The sequence below is a fragment of the Drosophila mojavensis genome, unplaced genomic scaffold, assembly GCF_018153725.1.
Source record: "Drosophila mojavensis isolate 15081-1352.22 unplaced genomic scaffold, ASM1815372v1 contig_81, whole genome shotgun sequence".
Lineage (NCBI taxonomy): Eukaryota > Metazoa > Arthropoda > Insecta > Diptera > Drosophilidae > Drosophila > Drosophila mojavensis.
The window spans coordinates 2546869-2570733 of record NW_025318907.1 but is presented as its reverse complement, the minus strand read 5'-3'; the positions used below and the strand labels follow the sequence as shown (position 1 = coordinate 2570733).

The window sequence follows — 23865 nt, the reverse complement described above, 5'->3', positions numbered from 1 at the left end:
TCCGAGTATAATAAGCACACCTCCAAAAAGTATACAAGAAAATTTCAGGCAGCGCCGCAAGCTATGCAGGTCTCAATGATTCTATAAGCTGGGGTAAGTGCAACTGCGGATATAAGTTTTAGCGAGTTGAATAGTCAAATACTTGTTTTAAGCTGACTCAACGACTGAAATAAGCTCGGCTTAATGACTAAATCAATTACAACTTATTTTCTATAGTGAGTGCATTTTTGAGATTCTCAAGCGAATGAGACAATCGAGAAGCTATTGCCAGGCAATCTCATTATGAATGCAATTATACAAGTTTGTGTTTCATGTTTTCCCTTATCGTCGGATACAACTGAGAACAGCAACAACAACAATAATAACAATTAGAGACTGGGCAGCCTTGTGCATGGGCGCTCAGTCTCTTCGCAATTAGTCTTTGATGCGAATTTGGGTAGAGTAAACGTGTTTTAACATGATTTCAATTCATCTGAAGCCAGTTTTACGCATCGCAGCACCCATGTTGTTGTTGTTGTTGTGGATGCATTTCTCGTTGGCACTGTGCGCAGCCAACACGATTCATCTGAAACACAAAACTCCTCCAATTGTAGCCGAATCGATGAGAACGGAGAGCGGCAGTGCGGGGGACGATTTACATCTGGCAGAGGGATTCTTATTGCAAAAGAATGAGACCAGCCGATCCTCTTTGCATAGAAGTACACAGGTGCAGCAAATTAAGAAGAAGCTCACAAACAACAATCTCCCTACGGATCAACAGCTCTTGCTCTTGCAAATGGCGACAGCACCTTCAACCATCAGGCCCGCAGAGATCATAGAGGAAACAACTAAAATTGATCCACTAACCGTTGAGATCGGACCACGCATTACACTGGATACGCTCCCCATCTGCGGAAATGGCCTCAAGCTTTTTGGAAATCATTGTCGCAAGAAGGCCTAGAGTGGTTCATAATAAACGCGCATGCAATAAGCTTGAGTTTTTATGGGGGCATTGAGTACACAAACAGCGAACAGTTTGAAGCTTTTGCAGCTTATGCTAATGCTGCCACCGAAAACTTTCCATTTTTCCATTTTTCAGATTGGCATCTTGAGGTTAAGCAACTTTATTTTTACTTCAATGATGATTCATTACGAATACCGTACAAAGTAGAAATTAATCAATTTATTATTGGTACTATTTTGATAGTTCCATGATAAATGCATCGATTATAAATATTGTCAACCTTGGATACCTTAAGGAGGCTTAGGAGACTGCAGCTAATTGAATTCGTATAAATTAAATTTGCATAATACCAATCAATTATTTCCGGTTAACAAACCTAAGAACTGTTCAACAGATGTAAATAATGTTCGACTAGCTGTTACTTTGGACTGGAGGTCCAGAATTGAATTTTTTAATATTTTCAAAAAAGCCAAACTAGAATCCAAAAGAACGCGAAATCATATGAGATGGACATTAATCTTTACATGTTTTATTTTTACTGTATTTTAATAAAACTGGACTGTACCAGAGTCTCGATTAAATCGACAAAAAATTTCGCCTTCGATAATTTGAATTTCTGTGTAAGAAATAATATCCCAGTCAATTGATGAGACAATTTCTTCTCTTTGATTTGAAAATTAGTATTTGTGCGCTCTTGAAAGCAACTAGAATCGGAAAGCTCTCTCGGTATAAATTAGGTAAATATGTATATGCACATATGAGAGCGAGTAGCCGATCTCGGCTTATCAGTTTTGTTGGAATCTGAATTGGAAACAATATTTGAAAACCTTTCGATGAGCTGATCTCAGTCGCACTTTAGCAAACGACGCCAACAGAAGCTCGTGAGCAGCGAAGTCGTGAATATGGGAGCTAAGGACGGCCTCTTATCGCTGGGCTGGCTGCTGATAGCCCTGCTAAATGCGCAGCTATTGCAGGCCTATGCGGGCCATCGATTTCATGAAAATGCATACAGCGGTGAGCGTTGGAGCTATACTCAGCCACAGAGGTATGTGCAAATGTTTAATTAGATGTTTCCCAACGATCTGACTTTCAATCGAACTAGGCCACTTGAATATCAGCATCATGCCTCGCATCACAGACACGGACATCATCCCAATCTTCATTACAATCCAACTGATGCGCAAATCGGTCACGCTCCCAGCTTTGGTGGAGGTCAATACAGCGGTGGACAGGCCAGAGATGTATATGCTGGACAAGCAGGTGCTGGGCACTCGAGAGATGGCGTAGCTAACCAAGCGCAGCCAGTCGCTGGATACGGCTGTGTGTGTGGTCAGCTACCGGAAACAGCAAACGGTCAAGGACAAGCTGGTTTCGGTAATCCAGTCTGGTCACGTTACCCAGAAACCGCACCTGCCAGACCTTTTGAACAGCGTCCATTGCCAAATCCACTTGATTATGAAAACGAGCAAAGGAATCCCACCGAACCGAATTCCCAACCATCGGATCCTAACTACCTACAACCTGGTTTTACTGGAAGTCCTCTGCAGCCACGCCCCAAACCAAGTGGCCAAGATCTACCAGAGCCAAACTACCTACAACCTGGTTTTACTGGAAATCCTCTTCAGCCACACCCCCAACCAGGTGGCCTTGATCCGTCGCATACTGATTACCTACAACCTGGTTTTACTGGAAATCCTCTGCAGCCACGCCCCCAACCGGGAGGCCAATCTCCATCGGAGCATAGCTACATACAACCTGGCTTTACTGGAAGGCCCTTACAGCCACGCCCTGAAGGACAAGCCAATGATGAATTTGAGTTTCAAACATCTGGCACCGTAATTCCGCAACGTAGCAATACAGCCAATCTCTTGCAGCCTCGTCCAGAAGTAGCAGCAAATGGTGAAGAGTTCAATCCCAGTTATCAAAACGTTCCCGAACCAAAATCTGATCAACGTAATACAGTGGATGATAATATTGCTTCAATTTTCAAAACAGACTTCACGTTTCGCAACCAGAATGAAGGCAATGAAGCTCAAGGATCTAAAGATCCCAAAAGCAAAGCCGTAATTACTCAACCGGAATCGATTGGGGAACGCAACCTATTTGACACGAATCCCGTATGCCCCGAAGGAACCGAACTACGGAGCGGACGCTGTCGCCAGAAGGCTTGAAGCATAGCCTAGTTAGCCAAACAAACTAAGACTTTTTTTCTGATTGGATATAAATATGTATGTATTTTAACGTTTCCATGAAACCCAACCCACATTGGTTATAGTTAATGTATTTGATATCAGATATAATTTGAATAAATGATCATTCAAAGAATCAAATTTACCAAAATATAATTTATATCATAATAAAACAATATCTCCATAATAAATAAAACAATATCTCCAGATTCGATTTGTATTAATTTCTGTTATCAGTTAATTAAGAAATACTAGAAACTAAAGTGTGATGAAATTTTTTCACTCAGCTAAATCAACTCTAACTGTAAAGTTTTCTTTTAATCGATTTTTATTACTTGTTAATATTGATTATTAAAAATTTATTTATTTAAATCTCCAATTACAATTATAAATAATTACTTTTGGTTTAATTCAGTAAATGTGTATATGGTCACCGTTTGTTTACTCATCGCGAACCAAATGGAGAAAAAATGTTCAAAATAATAATGTCAATAAGAAATAGAAGTAGGCTAGGCTAAATGATTTTGAATTATAGTGGAGTCTGGGCATATACGAACAGGCGGCACTATAGAGCTTCCTCAGCTCGGCTTTTAACAACTCGAGCTGTTGGAAAGGAGCTTTTACTTTCTAGTTTGGAATTGTAAAGCGTACTAGCTTCTAAAATGTACTTTGCTGTTGCTTTTTTTTTTTTTTTTTTGTTTATTGAGTTCTTATCGCTAGTGCCTGTATCTACGAAAATCTGCTCAGACGCGCGTGGTCGACGATCGCATCGTATTCCCCAATGACGACGTGGGTGATAACAGGACTGCAGCATACAATATTGCTAGAGCTGACAATAGTACTATAGTTGATGAATAGAAGCTAACCATAATTACTATAATATATATGAGCCATAAATTGTTTACTCCCTCAAGCTTGTGTACCATAAGTACGACTATAGAAAATATTAGTTTTCTGCAATGTCCGTCTTGCTGTCCGACTGGGTGTATGAACGCAGTTTATTTCGGCGCTATTGAAGCTGAAATATGATATATAATCTCGGGCTGACTACCCAACACCAAAAAGCTATGGCGGATATATGTCTACCCACAGGGGGCGTGGTAAGCTGCAAAAGTTTATATCTCATGCAATTTACGAGCTAGAAGCCTCATATTAAACACTGCAAGAGGCCAACATAATTCTATGTATCAAAACTGCAGATACTCAATCTTTTATTATTATTTTTTTTTTTAATTTTGAAGAGATACACATCAATTCATCCTAACTGATGTAGCTAAAATAGAAGGTGTGTTCGACCAATGACATCTCTGCACTTGACCTATGATAAGATTGTAAGGGCTTTCAATAAAATCAAAAATAAAATGCAATTCATAACAAAATAAAATTTAAAGCCATTTATTATCGGAAAACTTTTGGGAATGAGTCCGTGCTTACCTAACCGCTGCCAGGGACTTGCCACGGATGAGGTGGTTGTGCAGCGACTGCTAAAGCGGCCACAAGAATCAGTGCGAGCTTCATGTTTGAGATTTAGTCTTCTTCAACTATGTAGAATATCAAATTAGGTTGAGCTTATACTCGTATAGCGATATTCTTGAGTGTGTCTGACTGCATTCGAAATGGTTATATGTATAATGAATAGAAATAAATGTTTTTATTTAATTATCTGCTTATATAATCTCAGGCAGATGGCATTTTGGTCATCCAATGGCGTTTTATGTAAGAACAATTTAAATATTCATTTTAATACCATTACAAATTCAATCAGCTACAGTCATCTAAATCTTGTATAAGAGCTGGTCGGAAACTCACTCTATTCAACAGTTCCATTCTTGCTTCATGAAACTCTTTCTACTTCTCTGTACTTTAATAGCTATCCTGCTCTACCCGGAGTCCTTAGAAAAAAGAAACTAATATGAAAAAAAAGATATATATATATATATATATATATATATATATATATGTAAGATCAATTTCGAATTTTATATATATAAATATATATAAATAAGAAATCTCTAGTTGAGAGTGATCGACTACGAGATCTCCTGAGGCTATCGAGAATTTAATACTTTTCCGCTTACACAAGGAACAACACTTGTATGAATATCTTCATGCAATTTTGAGATCATGACTAAAACGATGATATGCGTAATTTATAGATAGTACGGTAGTTAGTCCCAGCGGTATGATGGCGACAGAAAGTTCAAGCGTTTAGTTCGAGTCAAGTAGCGCTGGCCTATTGTCGATATTTGCCCAATATGAAGATAATATCCGGTGCATATCTATATCAGCTGCTCACACTGCTGCTGCTGCTGATATATCTGAGTGCAATGACCGCAGCGAGTCGGGTGAGGTCTTCTCGTGTGAACAAGTGCCCACCGCGCTTCAAAATATACGTGCTGCATCCGGTGATCAGAATTGTAATTACAACGGAGCAGCCCAAGGTGGACCACCGCATAGTGTTGGGCTCCGGGTCCAAGTGCCCGCCGGGTCAAAAAATGTATGCGGGTCGCTGTCGCTTTAGGGCTTAGCTAATTTTTTAAATAAAAACATAATTAGTCGTACAATTATTTCGTTTGTGTGAGAAATTAATTGCCTTGCATATGTTATTTTCTCATTGAGTTAGGGAATTGCAAAGTAAGAGGCAGAGCGGCTCTTGATTGAACTCATTCGTGAAATAGTCTCCCAAACGAGAACTAAATAAATTGGTTAATATTGGTTTTTTGCAATGTCCGTCTTGCTGTCCGACTGTCTGTATGAACGCAGTTTATTTCGGCACTATTGAAGCTAGAGACCAATAAGCTATGGCGGATATATGTCCGCCAAAGTTTATATCTCCTGCAAGTTACGAGCTAGAAACCTCAAATTTGGATGGTCATATTAAACACTGCAAGATGCCAACATAATTCTCTGTATCAAAACTGCAGATACTCAATCTTTTATTTTTTTTAATATTTTTATTTTTTTTTATTTTGAAGAGATACACATAAATTCATCCTAACTGATGTAGCTAATATAGAAGCTGTGTTCGACCAATGACATCTCTGTACTTGACCTATGATAAGATTGTAAGGGCTTTCAATAAAATCAAAATTCACAACAAAATAATATTCAAACCCTTTTATTATCGGAAAACTTTTGGGAATGAGTCCGTGCTGACCTAACCGCTGCCAGGGACTTGCCACGGATGAGGTGGTCGTGAAGCGACTGCTAAAGCGGCCACAAGAATCAGTGCGAGCTTCATGTTTGAGATTTAGTCTTCTTCAACTATGTAGAATATCAAATTAGGTTGAGCTTATACTCGTATAGCGATATTCTTGAGTGTGTCTGACTGCATTCGAAATGGTTATATAATGAATAGAAATAAATGCTTTTATTTAATTATCTGCTTATATAATCTCAGGCAGATGGCAATTTGGTCTTCCAATGGCGTTTTATGTAAGAACAATTTAAATATTTATTTTAATACCATTACAAATTCAATCAGCTACAGTCATCTAAAAACAGTTCCATTTTTGCTCCATGAAACTCTTTCTACTTCTCTGTACTTTAATAGCTATCCTGCTCTATCCGGAGTCCTTAGAAGAAAAGTAACTAAAATGAAAAAAAGAAAGATATATATATATATGTAAGAACAATATCAAATTTTATATAGCAAGTTAGAAATCTCTAGTTGAGAGTGATCGACTACGAGATCTCCTGAGGCCTTCGAGAAATTAATACTTTTCCGCTTACTCAAGGAACAACACTTGCATGAATATCTTCATGCAATTTTGAGATCATGATTAAAACGATGATATGCGTATATTTTCCAAACAAGACTCCAGTAGTTCAAATACGCATTGTACAAATTTAGGTATTCGGCAGTATTGATGCTAGAGACCTGAAATATGATATATATACTCGGGCTGACCTCCCAAGACTAAAAAGCTATGGCGGATAATTTTCATATTTTTGGACCATAGGCTTCCAAATTTTGCAGGCACGTTAACTTCAGCTCGTTTTAAGAACTGGTAATAAATGAGTAGAGTAGTAGGGGCGTGGCCAATCGGGAAAAACTGCATTTTCTACAGTATCAGAGCTAAACTTAGCTGCTAAATTGCTGATGGGATGTGAATGAGTATTCTCTAGTTGGTAACACCCCACTGCAACATTCTATTTTTTTTTTATACCCTGAACCCATTTTCAATGGGAAATCAGGGTATAATGGTTTTGTTGAAATGTATGTAACAGGGAGAAGGAGGCGTGGCAGACCCCACAAAGTATATATATTCTTGATCAGGGTGACGAGCTGAGTTGATTTGGCCCTGTCCGTCTGTCTGTCCGTCTGTCCGTATGTATGAACGCGTCGATTTCAGAAGATATAAGAGCTAGAGACTTCAAATTTTTTTTAAATGTCCGTAATTACAGCGCGCATATCAAGTTTATCATTAAAAATCGATAACTCATCTCGATCTTTTTTTATCGATAAAAACCCTTATCGAAAACCAGTTATAAAATTATATCTTCTACACCTTTATTGCTAGAGTCTCCAAATTTTTAATGTATGCTTACGTGCAATTTATACAATTTCGGTTTTTGTTAAAATTAACCCCCCACCTCTAAATTCACCCCCTCACCATCACTTTTGTAAAAAGCGTATTTCAAATACTAGAGACTTGTGCTTTGGCAACATGCATATTCATGTTATAATCATAATCTGAAAGTTTCATGAAGATCGTACGTCCATAAAAAAAGTTATTAAACAATTAAGTTCTCATAGTAAGCGCACACTGCAGCCCATGCGTGTTTATGCGTGGGTGCTTGTTGAGGTAAGTGCAACTGCGGATATAAGTTTAAGCGAGCTGAATAGTCAAATACTTGTTTTAAGCTGACTCAAATAAGCTCGGCTTAATGACTAAATCAATTACAACTTATTTTCTATAGTGAGTGCATTTTTGAGATTATCAGGCGAGTGAGACAATCGAGAAGCTATTGCCAGACAATCTCATTATGAATGCAATTATACAAGTTTGTGTTTCATGTTTTCCCTTATCGTCGGATACAACTGAGAACAGCAACAACAACAATAATAACAATTAGAGACTGGGCAGCCTTGTGCATGGGCGCTGAGTCTCTTCGCAATTAGTCTTTGATGCGAATTTGGGTAGAATAAACGTGTTTTAACATGATTTCAATTCATCTGAAGCCAGTTTTACGCATCGCAGCCTTGTGCCCATGTTGTTGTTGTTGTTGTGGATGCATTTCTCGTTGGCACTGTGCGCAGCCAACACGATTCATCTGAAACACAAAACTCCTCCAATTGTAGCCGAATCGATGAGAACGGAGAGCGGCAGTGCGGGGGACGATTTACATCTGGCAGAGAGATTCTTATTGCAAAAGAATGAGACCAGCCGATCCGCTTTGCATAGAAGTACACAGGTGCAGCAAATAAAGAAGAAGCTCACAAGCAACAATCTCCCTACGGATCAATAGCTCCTTCACATGGAGACAGCACCTTCAACCGTCAAGCCCGCAGAGATCATAGAGGAAACGTCTAAAATTGATCCACTAACCGTTGAGATCTGACCACGCATTACACTGGATACGCTCCCCATCTGCGGAAGTGGCCTTAAGCTTTTTGGAAATCATTGTCGCAAGGAGGCCTAGAGTGGTTCATAATAAACGCGCATGCAATAAGCTTGAGTTTTTATGGGGGCATTGAGTACAAAAACAGCGAGTACTTTGAAGCTTTTGCAGCTTATGCTAATGCTGCCTCCGAAAGCTTTTCATTTTTCCATTTTCCAGATTGGCATCTTGAGGTTAAGCAGCTTTATTTTTACTTCAATGATCAGTGCATTAGGAATAACGTACAAAGTATGAATTAATCAATTTATTATTGATAATATTTTTATAGTTCCATGATAAATGCAATACATATTGTTAACCTTGGATACCTTAAGGAGGCTTAGGAGACTGCAGCTAATTGAATTCGTATAAATTGAATTTGCGTACTACCGATCAATTATTTCCGGTTAACAGACCTAAGAACTGTTCAACAGATGTAAATAATGATCGACTAGCTGTTACTCTGGACCTCTATAACTTGAATTTTTTTAATATTTTCAAATAAGTCCAACAAGAATCCAAAAAATTACTAAAGAAAAGAACGCGAAATCATATGAGACGGACATTAATCTCTACATGTTTTATTTTTACTGTATTTTAATAAAACTGGACTGTACCAGAGTCTCGACTAAATCGAAAAAAAATTCGTCTGGATAATTTGAATTTCTGTGTAAGAAACTAACGGAAAACTAAGCGCAGCTAATATCCCAAAATCAATTGATGAGACAATTTCTTAAAATCTCTAAAAGCAATCTCTTAAAAGCAACTAGAATCGGAAAGTTCTCTCGGTATGAATAAGATAAATATGTATATGCACATATGAGAGCGAGCAGCCGATCTCGGCATATCAGTTCCGTTGAAATCTGATTTGGAAACAATATTTGAAAACCTTTCGATGAGCTGATTTAAGTCGCACTTTAGCAAACGACGCCAACAGAAGCTCGTGAGCAGCGAAGTCGTGAATATGGAAGCTAAGGACGGCCTCTTATCGCTGGGCTGGCTGCTGATAGCCCTGCTAAATGCGCAGCTATTGCAGGCCTATGCAGCAAATGATGAAGCATTCAATCTCAGCTATCACAACACTGCCGAACCAAAATCTGATCAACTTAATACAGTGGATGACAATATTGCTTCAATTTTCAAAACAGACTTCACATTTCGCAACCAGAATGAAGGCAATGAAGCTCAAGGATCTAAAGACCCCAAGGGCAAAGCCGTAATTATTCAACCGGAATCGATTGAGGAACGCAACCTACTTGACACGAATCCCATATGCCCCGAAGGAACCGAACTATGGGGCGGACACTGTCGCCAGAAGGCTTGAAGCATAGCCTAGTTAGCCAAACAAACTAAGACTTTTTTTCTGATTCGATATAAATATGTATGTATATTAAAGTTTCCATAAAACCCAACCCACATTGGCTATAGTTAATGTATTTGATATCAGATATAATTTGAATAAATGATCATTCAAAGAGTCAAATTTACCAAAATATAATTTCTATCATAATAAAACAATATCTCCAGATTCGATTTGTATTAATTTCTGTTATCAGTTAATTAAGAAATACTAGAAACTAAAGCGTGATGAAATTTTTTCACTCAGTTAAATCAACTCTGACTGTAAAGTTTTCTTTTAATCGAATTTTATTATTTGTTAATATTGATTATTACAAATTTATTTATTTAAATCTCCAATTATAATTATAATTTATTACTTTATGTTTGATTCAGTAAATGTGTATATGGGCACCGTTTGTTTACTCATCGCGAAGAGTTAGTAAAAAGCGAAAATTATTACCCCAATATACAAAATAGGAATATATCTAAGAATTAAAAGCACTCGAATTTTTTTGTCTAGGCTACAAACGGGCTTTTTCCATCTACATATACATACATTTATGTATATATTTATGATTCATCATCATCAAAACCAAATGGAGAAAAAATGATCAAAATAATAATGTCAATAAGAAGTAGAAGTAGGCTAGGCTAAATGATTTTGAGTTATAGTGGAGTCTGGGCATATACGAACAGGCGGCACTGTAGAGTTTTCTCAGCTCGGCTTTTAACAACTCGAGCAGTTGGAAAGGAGCTTTTACTTTCTAGTTTGGAACTGTAAAGCGTACTAGCTTCTAAAATGTACTTTGCTGTTGCTTTTTTTTTGTTTGTTTGTATATTGAGTTCTTATCGCTAGTACCTGTACTACGAAAATCTGCTCGGACGCTCTTTGATCCACTCCATGCGCGTCGCGATTCAGTCTCTCAAGTTCAGTGAAAGCAGCCAAACGCGACAGCAGTTGAAAGCCGTACACATGCTGATCTTGGGCATTGTTTCTTGGAATATCTTTATCGACCAGACGCGCGTGGTCGACGATCGCCTCGTGTTCCCCAATGACGACTTCTTCGACTACAACCCCACCGTGGGTGATAACAGGACTGCAGCATACAATATTGCTATAGCTGACAATAGTACTATAGTTGATGACGGCACCACTGTGGACGTGCTGCATCCGGTGGGCAGCAATGTAACTACAACGGAGCTGCCCACGGTGGACCACCGCTTAGTGTTGGGCAGCGTGGCCAAGTGCCCGCCGGGTCAAAAACTGCATGCGGGTCAATGTCGCTTTGGGGCTGAGCTAACTCTTTAAATAAAAACATATTTAGTCGTACAATTATTACGTTTGTGTGACAAATTAATTGCCTTGCATATGTTATCTGTTCATTGAGTTAGGGAATTGCAAAGTAAGAGGCACAGCGGCTCTTGATTGAACTCACTCGTGAAATAGTCTCCCAAACGAAAAGTAAATAAATTTGTATTTAACTCTCTTCCTCGCATCTAGTGAAATAATATAAAAAATTTTGTAAATTCAGTTATTAAAATTTTTTTATGTGTTAATGTTAAAATAAGAGCTAACCAAAATTACTATAATATATAGGAGCCATAAATTGTTTACTCCCTCTAGCTTGTGTACCACAAGTACGAGTATAGAAAATATTCGTTTCCTGCAATGTCCGTCTTGCTGTCCGTCTGTCTGTATAAACGCAGTTTATTTCTGCGCTATTGAAGCTAGAGACTTGAAATATGATATATAATCTTGGGCTGACCACCCAAGACCAAAAAGCTATGGCGGACATATGTCCGCCCACAGGAAGCGTGGCAAACCGCAAAAGTTTATATCTCCTGCAATTTACGAGCTAGAAGCCTCAAATTTGCAAGAGGCAAGGATACTCCCATGGAGTTAATAAAATACTAATAATAATTCTCTGTATCAAAACTGCAAATACTCAATCTTTTATTTTATTTTTTTATTTTTTTTTATTTTGAGATACACATCAATTCATCCTAACTGATGTAGCTAATATAGAAGGTGTGTTCGACCAATGACATCTCTGTACTTGACCTATGATAAGATTGTAAGGGCTTTCAATAAAATCAAAAATGAAATACAATTCACAACAAAATAATATTCAAACCCTTTTATTATCGGAAAACTTTTGGGAATGAGTCCGTGCTGACCTAACCGCTGCCAGGGACTTGCCACGGATGAGGTGGTCGTGAAGCGACTGCTAAAGCGGCCACAAGAATCAGTGCGAGCTTCATGTTTGAGATTTAGTCTTCTTCAACTATGTAGAATATCAAATTAGGTTGAGCTTATACTCGTATAGCGATATTCTTGAGTGTGTCTGACTGCATTCGAAATGGTTATATAATGAATAGAAATAAATGCTTTTATTTAATTATCTGCTTATATAATCTCAGGCAGATGGCAATTTGGTCTTCCAATGGCGTTTTATGTAAGAACAATTTAAATATTTATTTTAATACCATTACAAATTCAATCAGCTACAGTCATCTAAAAACAGTTCCATTTTTGCTCCATGAAACTCTTTCTACTTCTCTGTACTTTAATAGCTATCCTGCTCTATCCGGAGTCCTTAGAAGAAAAGTAACTAAAATGAAAAAAAGGAAAGATATATATATATATGTAAGAACAATATCAAATTTTATATAGCAAGTTAGAAATCTCTAGTTGAGAGTGATCGACTACGAGATCTCCTGAGGCCTTCGAGAAATTAATACTTTTCCGCTTACTCAAGGAACAACACTTGCATGAATATCTTCATGCAATTTTGAGATCATGATTAAAACGATGATATGCGTATATTTTCCAAACAAGACTCCAGTAGTTCAAATACGCATTGTACAAATTTAGGTATTCGGCAGTATTGATGCTAGAAACCTGAAATATGATATATATACTCGGGCTGACCTCCCAAGACTAAAAAGCTATGGCGGATAATTTTCATATTTTTGGACCATAGGCTTCCAAATTTTGCAGGCACGTTAACTTCAGCTCGTTTTAAGAACTGGTAATAAATGAGTAGAGTAGTAGGGGCGTGGCCAATCGGGAAAAACTGCATTTTCTACAGTATCAGAGCTAAACTTAGCTGCTAAATTGCTGATGGGATGTGAATGAGTATTCTCTAGTTGGTAACACCCCACTGCAACATTCTATTTTTTTTTTTATACCCTGAACCCATTTTCAATGGGAAATCAGGGTATAATGGTTTTGTTGAAATGTATGTAACAGGGAGAAGGAGGCGTGGCAGACCCCACAAAGTATATATATTCTTGATCAGGGTGACGAGCTGAGTTGATTTGGCCCTGTCCGTCTGTCTGTCCGTATGTATGAACGCGTCGATTTCAGAAGATATAAGAGCTAGAGACTTCAAATTTTTTTTTAAATGTCCGTAATTACAGCGCGCATATCAAGTTTATCATTAAAAATCGATAACTCATCTCGATCTTTTTTTTATCGAAAAAAACCCTTATCGAAAACCAGTTATAAAATTATATCTTCTACACCTTTATTGCTAGAGTCTCCAAATTTTTAATGTATGCTTACGTGCAATTTATACAATTTCGGTTTTTGTTAAAATTAACCCCCACCTCTAAATTCACCCCCTCACCATCACTTTTGTAAAAAGCGTATTTCAAATACTAGAGACTTGTGCTTTGGCAACATGCATATTCATGTTATAATCAAAATGTGAAAGTTTCATGAAGATCGTACGTCCATAAAAAAAGTTATTAAACAATTAAGTTCTCATAGTAAGCGCACACTGCAGCCCATGCGTGTTTATGCGTGGGTGCTTGTTGAGGTAAGTGCAACTGCGGATATAAGTTTAAGCGAGCTGAATAGTCAAATACTTGTTTTAAGCTGACTCAAATAAGCTCGGCTTAATGACTAAATCAATTACAACTTATTTTCTATAGTGAGTGCATTTTTGAGATTCTCAAGCGAATGAGACAATCGAGAAGCTATTGCCAGGCAATCTCATTATGAATGCAATTATACAAGTTTGTGTTTCATGTTTTCCCTTATCGTCGGATACAACTGAGAACAGCAACAACAACAATAATAACAATTAGAGACTGGGCAGCCTTGTGCATGGGCGCTGAGTCTCTTCGCAATTAGTCTTTGATGCGAATTTGGGTAGAATAAACGTGTTTTAACATGATTTCAATTCATCTGAAGCCAGTTTTACGCATCGCAGCCTTGTGCCCATGTTGTTGTTGTTGTTGTGGATGCATTTCTCGTTGGCACTGTGCGCAGCCAACACGATTCATCTGAAACACAAAACTCCTCCAATTGTAGCCGAATCGATGAGAACGGAGAGCGGCAGTGCGGGGGACGATTTACATCTGGCAGAGAGATTCTTATTGCAAAAGAATGAGACCAGCCGATCCGCTTTGCATAGAAGTACACAGGTGCAGCAAATAAAGAAGAAGCTCACAAGCAACAATCTCCCTACGGATCAATAGCTCCTTCACATGGAGACAGCACCTTCAACCGTCAAGCCCGCAGAGATCATAGAGGAAACGTCTAAAATTGATCCACTAACCGTTGAGATCTGACCACGCATTACACTGGATACGCTCCCCATCTGCGGAAGTGGCCTTAAGCTTTTTGGAAATCATTGTCGCAAGGAGGCCTAGAGTGGTTCATAATAAACGCGCATGCAATAAGCTTGAGTTTTTATGGGGGCATTGAGTACAAAAACAGCGAGTACTTTGAAGCTTTTGCAGCTTATGCTAATGCTGCCTCCGAAAGCTTTTCATTTTTCCATTTTCCAGATTGGCATCTTGAGGTTAAGCAGCTTTATTTTTACTTCAATGATCAGTGCATTAGGAATAACGTACAAAGTATGAATTAATCAATTTATTATTGATAATATTTTTATAGTTCCATGATAAATGCAATACATATTGTTAACCTTGGATACCTTAAGGAGGCTTAGGAGACTGCAGCTAATTGAATTCGTATAAATTGAATTTGCGTACTACCGATCAATTATTTCCGGTTAACAGACCTAAGAACTGTTCAACAGATGTAAATAATGATCGACTAGCTGTTACTCTGGACCTCTATAACTTGAATTTTTTTAATATTTTCAAATAAGCCCAACAAGAATCCAAAAAATTACTAAAGAAAAGAACGCGAAATCATAGGAGACGGACATTAATCTCTACATGTTTTATTTTTACTGTATTTTAATAAAACTGGACTGTACCAGAGTCTCGACTAAATCGAAAAAAAAATCGTCTGGATAATTTGAATTTCTGTGTAAGAAACTAACGGAAAACTAAGCGCAGCTAATATCCCAAAATCAATTGATGAGACAATTTCTTAAAATTACTAAAAGCAATCTCTTAAAAGCAACTAGAATCGGAAAGTTCTCTCGGTATAAATAAGATAAATATGTATATGCACATATGAGAGCGAGCAGCCGATCTCGGCATATCAGTTCCGTTGAAATCTGATTTGGAAACAATATTTGAAAACCTTTCGATGAGCTGATCTCAGTCGCACTTTAGCAAACGACGCCAACAGAAGCTCGTGAGCAGCGAAGTCGTGAATATGGAAGCTAAGGACGGCCTCTTATCGCTGGGCTGGCTGCTGATAGCCCTGCTAAATGCGCAGCTATTGCAGGCCTATGCAGCAAATGATGAAGCATTCAATCTCAGCTATCACAACACTGCCGAACCAAAATCTGATGAACTTAATACAGTGGATGACAATATTGCTTCAATTTTCAAAACAGACTTCACATTTCGCAACCAGAATGAAGGCAATGAAGCTCAAGGATCTAAAGACCCCAAGGGCAAAGCCGTAATTATTCAACCGGAATCGATTGAGGAACGCAACCTACTTGACACGAATCCCATATGCCCCGAAGGAACCGAACTATGGGGCGGACACTGTCGCCAGAAGGCTTGAAGCATAGCCTAGTTAGCCAAACAAACTAAGACTTTTTTCTGATTGGATATAAATATATAAATTGGCTATAGTTAATGTATTTGATATCAGATATAATTTGAATAAATGATCATTCAAAGAATCAAATTTACCAAAATATAATTTCTATCATAATAAAACAATATCTCCAGATTCGATTTGTATTAATTTCTGTTATCAGTTAATTAAGAAATACTAGAAACTAAAGCGTGATGAAATTTTTTCACTCAGTTAAATCAACTCTGACTGTAAAGTTTTCTTTTAATCGAATTTTATTATTTGTTAATATTGATTATTACAAATTTATTTATTTAAATCTCCAATTATAATTATAATTTATTACTTTATGTTTGATTCAGTAAATGTGTATATGGGCACCGTTTGTTTACTCATCGCGAAGAGTTAGTAAAAAGCGAAAATTATTACCCCAATATACAAAATAGGAATATATCTAAGAATTAAAAGCACTCGAATTTTTTGTCTAGGCTACAAACGGGCTTTTTCCATCTACATATACATACATTTATGTATATATTTATGATTCATCATCATCAAAACCAAATGGAGAAAAAATGATCAAAATAATAATGTCAATAAGAAGTAGAAGTAGGCTAGGCTAAATGATTTTGAGTTATAGTGGAGTCTGGGCATATACGAACAGGCGGCACTGTAGAGTTTTCTCAGCTCGGCTTTTAACAACTCGAGCAGTTGGAAAGGAGCTTTTACTTTCTAGTTTGGAACTGTAAAGCGTACTAGCTTCTAAAATGTACTTTGCTGTTGCTTTTTTTTGTTTGTTTGCATATTGAGTTCTTATCGCTAGTACCTGTACTACGAAAATCTGCTCGGACGCTCTTTGATCCACTCCATGCGCGTCGCGATTCAGTCTCTCAAGTTCAGTGAAAGCAGCCAAACGCGACAGCAGTTGAAAGCCGTACACATGCTGATCTTGGGCATTGTTTCTTGGAATATCTTTATCGACCAGACGCGCGTGGTCGACGATCGCCTCGTGTTCCCCAATGACGACTTCTTCGACTACAACCCCACCGTGGGTGATAACAGGACTGCAGCATACAATATTGCTATAGCTGACAATAGTACTATAGTTGATGACGGCACCACTGTGGACGTGCTGCATCCGGTGGGCAGCAATGTAACTACAACGGAGCTGCCCACGGTGGACCACCGCTTAGTGTTGGGCAGCGTGGCCAAGTGCCCGCCGGGTCAAAAACTGCATGCGGGTCAATGTCGCTTTGGGGCTGAGCTAACTCTTTAAATAAAAACATATTTAGTCGTACAATTAGTACGTTTGTGTGACAAATTAATTGCCTTGCATATGTTATCTGTTCATTGAGTTAGGGAATTGCAAAGTAAGAGGCACAGCGGCTCTTGATTGAACTCACTCGTGAAATTGTCTCCCAAACGAAAAGTAAATAAATTTGTATTTAACTCTCTTCCTCGCATCTAGTGAAATAATATAAAAAATTTTGTAAATTCAGTTATTAAAATTTTTTTATGTGTTAATGTTAAAATAAGAGCTAACCAAAATTACTATAATATATAGGAGCCATAAATTGTTTACTCCCTCTAGCTTGTGTACCACAAGTACGAGTATAGAAAATATTCGTTTCCTGCAATGTCCGTCTTGCTGTCCGTCTGTCTGTATAAACGCAGTTTATTTCTGCGCTATTGAAGCTAGAGACTTGAAATATGATATATAATCTTGGGCTGACCACCCAAGACCAAAAAGCTATGGCGGACATATGTCCGCCCACAGGAAGCGTGGCAAACCGCAAAAGTTTATATCTCCTGCAATTTACGAGCTAGAAGCCTCAAATTTGCAAGAGGCAAGGATACTCCCATGGAGTTAATAAAATACTAATAATAATTCTCTGTATCAAAACTGCAAATACTCAATCTTTTATTTTATTTTTTTATTTTTTTTATTTTGAGATACACATCAATTCATCCTAACTGATGTAGCTAATATAGAAGGTGTGTTCGACCAATGACATCTCTGTACTTGACCTATGATAAGATTGTAAGGGCTTTCAATAAAATCAAAAATGAAATACAATTCACAACAAAATAATATTCAAACCCTTTTATTATCGGAAAACTTTTGGGAATGAGTCCGTGCTGACCTAACCGCTGCCAGGGACTTGCCACGGATGAGGTGGTCGTGAAGCGACTGCTAAAGCGGCCACAAGAATCAGTGCGAGCTTCATGTTTGAGATTTAGTCTTCTTCAACTATGTAGAATATCAAATTAGGTTGAGCTTATACTCGTATAGCGATATTCTTGAGTGTGTCTGACTGCATTCGAAATGGTTATATAATGAATAGAAATAAATGCTTTTATTTAATTATCTGCTTATATAATCTCAGGCAGATGGCAATTTGGTCTTCCAATGGCGTTTTATGTAAGAACAATTTAAATATTTATTTTAATACCATTACAAATTCAATCAGCTACAGTCATCTAAAAACAGTTCCATTTTTGCTCCATGAAACTCTTTCTACTTCTCTGTACTTTAATAGCTATCCTGCTCTATCCGGAGTCCTTAGAAGAAAAGTAACTAAAATGAAAAAAAAGAAAGATATATATATATATGTAAGAACAATATCAAATTTTATATAGCAAGTTAGAAATCTCTAGTTGAGAGTGATCGACTACGAGATCTCCTGAGGCCTTCGAGAAATTAATACTTTTCCGCTTACTCAAGGAACAACACTTGCATGAATATCTTCATGCAATTTTGAGATCATGATTAAAACGATGATATGCGTATATTTTCCAAACAAGACTCCAGTAGTTCAAATACGCATTGTACAAATTTAGGTATTCGGCAGTATTGATGCTAGAGACCTGAAATATGATATATATACTCGGGCTGACCTCCCAAGACTAAAAAGCTATGGCGGATAATTTTCATATTTTTGGACCATAGGCTTCCAAATTTTGCAGGCACGTTAACTTCAGCTCGTTTTAAGAACTGGTAATAAATGAGTAGAGTAGTAGGGGCGTGGCCAATCGGGAAAAACTGCATTTTCTACAGTATCAGAGCTAAACTTAGCTGCTAAATTGCTGATGGGATGTGAATGAGTATTCTCTAGTTGGTAACACCCCACTGCAACATTCTATTTTTTTTTTTTATACCCTGAACCCATTTTCAATGGGAAATCAGGGTATAATGGTTTTGTTGAAATGTATGTAACAGGGAGAAGGAGGCGTGGCAGACCCCACAAAGTATATATATTCTTGATCAGGGTGACGAGCTGAGTTGATTTGGCCCTGTCCGTCTGTCTGTCCGTCTGTCCGTATGTATGAACGCGTCGATTTCAGAAGATATAAGAGCTAGAGACTTCAAATTTTTTTTTAAATGTCCGTAATTACAGCGCGCATATCAAGTTTATCATTAAAAATCGATAACTCATCTCGATCTTTTTTTATCGAAAAAATCCCTTATCGAAAACCAGTTATAAAATTATATCTTCTACACCTTTATTGCTAGAGTCTCCAAATTTTTAATGTATGCTTACGTGCAATTTATACAATTTCGGTTTTTGTTAAAATTAACCCCCACCTCTAAATTCACCCCCTCACCATCACTTTTGTAAAAAGCGTATTTCAAATACTAGAGACTTGTGCTTTGGCAACATGCATATTCATGTTATAATCTTAATCTGAAAGTTTCATGAAGATCGTACGTCCATAAAAAAAAGTTATTAAACAATTAAGTTCTCATAGTAAGCGCACACTGCAGCCCATGCGTGTTTATGCGTGGGTGCTTGTTGAGGTAAGTGCAACTGCGGATATAAGTTTAAGCGAGCTGAATAGTCAAATACTTGTTTTAAGCTGACTCAAATAAGCTCGGCTTAATGACTAAATCAATTACAACTTATTTTCTATAGTGAGTGCATTTTTGAGATTCTCAAGCGAATGAGACAATCGAGAAGCTATTGCCAGGCAATCTCATTATGAATGCAATTATACAAGTTTGTGTTTCATGTTTTCCCTTATCGTCGGATACAACTGAGAACAGCAACAACAACAATAATAACAATTAGAGACTGGGCAGCCTTGTGCATGGGCGCTGAGTCTCTTCGCAATTAGTCTTTGATGCGAATTTGGGTAGAGTAAACGTGTTTTAACATGATTTCAATTCATCTGAAGCCAGTTTTACGCATCGCCGTGCCCATGTTGTTGTTGTTGTGGATGCACTTCTCGTTGGCACTGTGCGCAGCCAACACGATTCATCTGAAACACAAAACTCCTCCAATTGTAGCCGAATCGATGAGAACGGAGAGCGGCAGTGCGGGGGACGATTTACATCTGGCAGAGGGATTCTTATTGCAAAAGAATGAGACCAGCCGATCCGCTTTGCATAGAAGTACACAGGTGCAGCAAATAAAGAAGAAGCTCACAAGCAACAATCTCCCTACGGATCAACAGCTCCTTCACATGGAGACAGCACCTTCAACCGTCAAGCCCGCAGAGATCATAGAGGAAACGTCTAAAATTGATCCACTAACCGTTGACATCGGACCACGCATTACACTGGATACGCTCCCCATCTGCGGAAGTGGCCTTAAGCTTTTTGGAAATCATTGTCGCAAGGAGGCCTAGAGTGGTTCATAATAAACGCGCATGCAATAAGCTTGAGTTTTTATGGGGGCATTGAGTACAAAAACAGCGAGTACTTTGAAGCTTTTGCAGCTTATGCTAATGCTGCCTCCGAAAGCTTTTCATTTTTCCATTTTCCAGATTGGCATCTTGAGGTTAAGCAGCTTTATTTTTACTTCAATGATCAGTGCATTAGGAATAACGTACAAAGTATGAATTAATCAATTTATTATTGATAATATTTTTATAGTTCCATGATAAATGCAATACATATTGTTAACCTTGGATACCTTAAGGAGGCTTAGGAGACTGCAGCTAATTGAATTCGTATAAATTGAATTTGCGTACTACCGATCAATTATTTCCGGTTAACAGACCTAAGAACTGTTCAACAGATGTAAATAATGATCGACTAGCTGTTACTCTGGACCTCTATAACTTGAATTTTTTTAATATTTTCAAATAAGCCCAACAAGAATCCAAAAAATTACTAAAGAAAAGAACGCGAAATCATAGGAGACGGACATTAATCTCTACATGTTTTATTTTTACTGTATTTTAATAAAACTGGACTGTACCAGAGTCTCGACTAAATCGAAAAAAAATTCGTCTGGATAATTTGAATTTCTGTGTAAGAAACTAACGGAAAACTAAGCGCAGCTAATATCCCAAAATCAATTGATGAGACAATTTCTTAAAATCTCTAAAAGCAATCTCTTAAAAGCAACTAGAATCGGAAAGTTCTCTCGGTATAAATAAGATAAATATGTATATGCACATATGAGAGCGAGCAGCCGATCTCGGCATATCAGTTCCGTTGAAATCTGATTTGGAAACAATATTTGAAAACCTTTCGATGAGCTGATTTAAGTCGCACTTTAGCAAACGACGCCAACAGAAGCTCGTGAGCAGCGAAGTCGTGAATATGGAAGCTAAGGACGGCCTCTTATCGCTGGGCTGGCTGCTGATAGCCCTGCTAAATGCGCAGCTATTGCAGGCCTATGCAGCAAATGATGAAGCATTCAATCTCAGCTATCACAACACTGCCGAACCAAAATCTGATCAACTTAATACAGTGGATGACAATATTGCTTCAATTTTCAAAACAGACTTCACATTTCGCAACCAGAATGAAGGCAATGAAGCTCAAGGATCTAAAGACCCCAAGGGCAAAGCCGTAATTATTCAACCGGAATCGATTGAGGAACGCAACCTACTTGACACGAATCCCATATGCCCCGAAGGAACCGAACTATGGGGCGGACACTGTCGCCAGAAGGCTTGAAGCATAGCCTAGTTAGCCAAACAAACTAAGACTTTTTTTCTGATTCGATATAAATATGTATGTATATTAAAGTTTCCATAAAACCCAACCCACATTGGCTATAGTTAATGTATTTGATATCAGATATAATTTGAATAAATGATCATTCAAAGAGTCAAATTTACCAAAATATAATTTCTATCATAATAAAACAATATCTTCAGATTCGATTTGTATTAATTTCTGTTATCAGTTAATTAAGAAATACTAGAAACTAAAGCGTGATGAAATTTTTTCACTCAGTTAAATCAACTCCGACTGTAAAGTTTTCTTTTAATCGAATTTTATTATTTGTTAATATTGATTATTACAAATTTATTTATTTAAATCTCCAATTATAATTATAATTTATTACTTTATGTTTGATTCAGTAAATGTGTATATGGGCACCGTTTGTTTACTCATCGCGAAGAGTTAGTAAAAAGCGAAAATTATTACCCCAATATACAAAATAGGAATATATCTAAGAATTAAAAGCACTCGAATTTTTTTGTCTAGGCTACAAACGGGCTTTTTCCATCTACATATACATACATTTATGTATATATTTATGATTCATCATCATCAAAACCAAATGGAGAAAAAATGATCAAAATAATAATGTCAATAAGAAGTAGAAGTAGGCTAGGCTAAATGATTTTGAGTTATAGTGGAGTCTGGGCATATACGAACAGGCGGCACTGTAGAGTTTTCTCAGCTCGGCTTTTAACAACTCGAGCAGTTGGAAAGGAGCTTTTACTTTCTAGTTTGGAACTGTAAAGCGTACTAGCTTCTAAAATGTACTTTGCTGTTGCTTTTTTTTTGTTTGTTTGTATATTGAGTTCTTATTGCTAGTACCTGTACTACGAAAATCTACTCGGACGCTCTTTGATCCACTCCATGCGCGTCGCGATTCAGTCTCTCAAGTTCAGTGAAAGCAGCCAAACGCGACAGCAGTTGAAAGCCGTACACATGCTGATCTTGGGCATTGTTTCTTGGAATATCTTTATCGACCAGACGCGCGTGGTCGACGATCGCCTCGTGTTCCCCAATGACGACTTCTTCGACTACAACAGGACTGCAGCATACAATATTGCTATAGCTGACAATAGTACTATAGTTGATGACGGCACCACTGTGGACGTGCTGCATCCGGTGGGCAGCAATGTAACTACAACGGAGCTGCCCACGGTGGACCACCGCTTAGTGTTGGGCAGCGTGGCCAAGTGCCCGCCGGGTCAAAAACTGCATGCGGGTCAATGTCGCTTTGGGGCTGAGCTAACTCTTTAAATAAAAACATATTTAGTCGTACAATTATTACGTTTGTGTGACAAATTAATTGCCTTGCATATGTTATCTGTTCATTGAGTTAGGGAATTGCAAAGTAAGAGGCACAGCGGCTCTTGATTGAACTCACTCGTGAAATAGTCTCCCAAACGAAAAGTAAATAAATTTGTATTTAACTCTCTTCCTCGCATCTAGTGAAATAATATAAAAAATTTTGTAAATTCAGTTATTAAAATTTTTTTATGTGTTAATGTTAAAATAAGAGCTAACCAAAATTACTATAATATATAGGAGCCATAAATTGTTTACTCCCTCTAGCTTGTGTACCACAAGTACGAGTATAGAAAATATTCGTTTCCTGCAATGTCCGTCTTGCTGTCCGTCTGTCTGTATAAACGCAGTTTATTTCTGCGCTATTGAAGCTAGAGACTTGAAATATGATATATAATCTTGGGCTGACCACCCAAGACCAAAAAGCTATGGCGGACATATGTCCGCCCACAGGAAGCGTGGCAAACCGCAAAAGTTTATATCTCTTGCAATTTACGAGCTAGAAGCCTCAAATTTGCAAGAGGCAAGGATACTCCCATGGAGTTAATAAAATACTAATAAT

At 37.7% G+C, this 23865-nt stretch overlaps 2 protein-coding genes and 4 long non-coding RNA genes across 10 annotated transcripts; 2 read left to right on the top strand and 4 right to left on the bottom strand.

The window, feature by feature from the left end:
* Positions 1-1785: 1785 nt before the first annotated feature.
* LOC6580527 (sporozoite surface protein 2) lies at positions 1786-10219 on the top strand. Of its 3 annotated transcripts, XM_032729740.2 has the most exons (3): positions 1786-1988; positions 2046-2545; positions 2624-3283. In XM_032729740.2, exons 1-3 carry the CDS (start codon positions 1846-1848, stop codon positions 3112-3114), a joined length of 1134 nt encoding a protein of 377 aa, XP_032585631.2. In that variant the 5' UTR covers positions 1786-1845; the 3' UTR covers positions 3115-3283. The 3 variants fall into 3 exon arrangements, with proteins under 3 accessions (XP_032585631.2, XP_002006358.2, XP_015019733.1); XM_002006322.4 differs by having other exon boundaries at positions 1787-1988; positions 2046-3283; XM_015164247.3 differs by lacking the exons at positions 2046-2545; positions 2624-3283 and adding an exon at positions 9773-10219 and having other exon boundaries at positions 1822-1917.
* Positions 4373-4745, bottom strand: LOC116804067. The gene is made up of 2 exons (XR_004364089.2): positions 4567-4745; positions 4373-4450 (listed from the first exon to the last, which is right to left on the bottom strand). It is a non-coding gene; the product is annotated as an uncharacterized LOC116804067 (long non-coding RNA).
* On the bottom strand, positions 6067-10951 carry LOC26527572. 2 transcript variants are annotated; one of them, XR_006357901.1, is made up of 3 exons: positions 10937-10951; positions 6247-6723; positions 6067-6184 (listed from the first exon to the last, which is right to left on the bottom strand). It is a non-coding gene; the product is annotated as an uncharacterized LOC26527572 (long non-coding RNA). The 2 variants fall into 2 exon arrangements; XR_001448765.3 differs by lacking the exon at positions 10937-10951 and adding an exon at positions 6865-6879.
* A 27-nt stretch (positions 10952-10978) lies between these two features.
* Positions 10979-23304, top strand: LOC122757758. Its single transcript, XM_044011153.1, has 2 exons — positions 10979-11172; positions 23042-23304. Exons 1-2 carry the CDS (start codon positions 10979-10981, stop codon positions 23253-23255), a joined length of 408 nt encoding a protein of 135 aa, XP_043867088.1. The 3' UTR covers positions 23256-23304.
* On the bottom strand, positions 12201-13291 carry LOC116804812. Its single transcript, XR_004364827.2, has 2 exons — positions 12832-13291; positions 12201-12689 (listed from the first exon to the last, which is right to left on the bottom strand). It is a non-coding gene; the product is annotated as an uncharacterized LOC116804812 (long non-coding RNA).
* On the bottom strand, positions 17925-19205 carry LOC116804107. 2 transcript variants are annotated; one of them, XR_006357898.1, is made up of 3 exons: positions 18757-18771; positions 18138-18614; positions 17925-18064 (listed from the first exon to the last, which is right to left on the bottom strand). It is a non-coding gene; the product is annotated as an uncharacterized LOC116804107 (long non-coding RNA). The 2 variants fall into 2 exon arrangements; XR_006357899.1 differs by having other exon boundaries at positions 17925-18614; positions 18757-19205.
* Positions 23305-23865: the final 561 nt, after the last annotated feature.

What these genes read in the sequence shown, in the direction of transcription:
- LOC122757758 (XM_044011153.1), top strand. Translation starts at nt 10,979, where the DNA reads ATGCGCGTCGCGATTCAGTCTCTCAAGTTCAGTGAAAGCAGCCAAACG. An exon ending in CCCACCGTGGGTGATAACAG is followed by an intron (nt 11,173 to 23,041) that starts GACTGCAGCATA and finishes CGACTACAACAG; the next exon opens with GACTGCAGCATACAATATTG.
- LOC6580527 (XM_002006322.4), top strand. Translation starts at nt 1,846, where the DNA reads ATGGGAGCTAAGGACGGCCTCTTATCGCTGGGCTGGCTGCTGATAGCC. An exon ending in AGCTATACTCAGCCACAGAG is followed by an intron (nt 1,989 to 2,045) that starts GTATGTGCAAAT and finishes CAATCGAACTAG; the next exon opens with GCCACTTGAATATCAGCATC.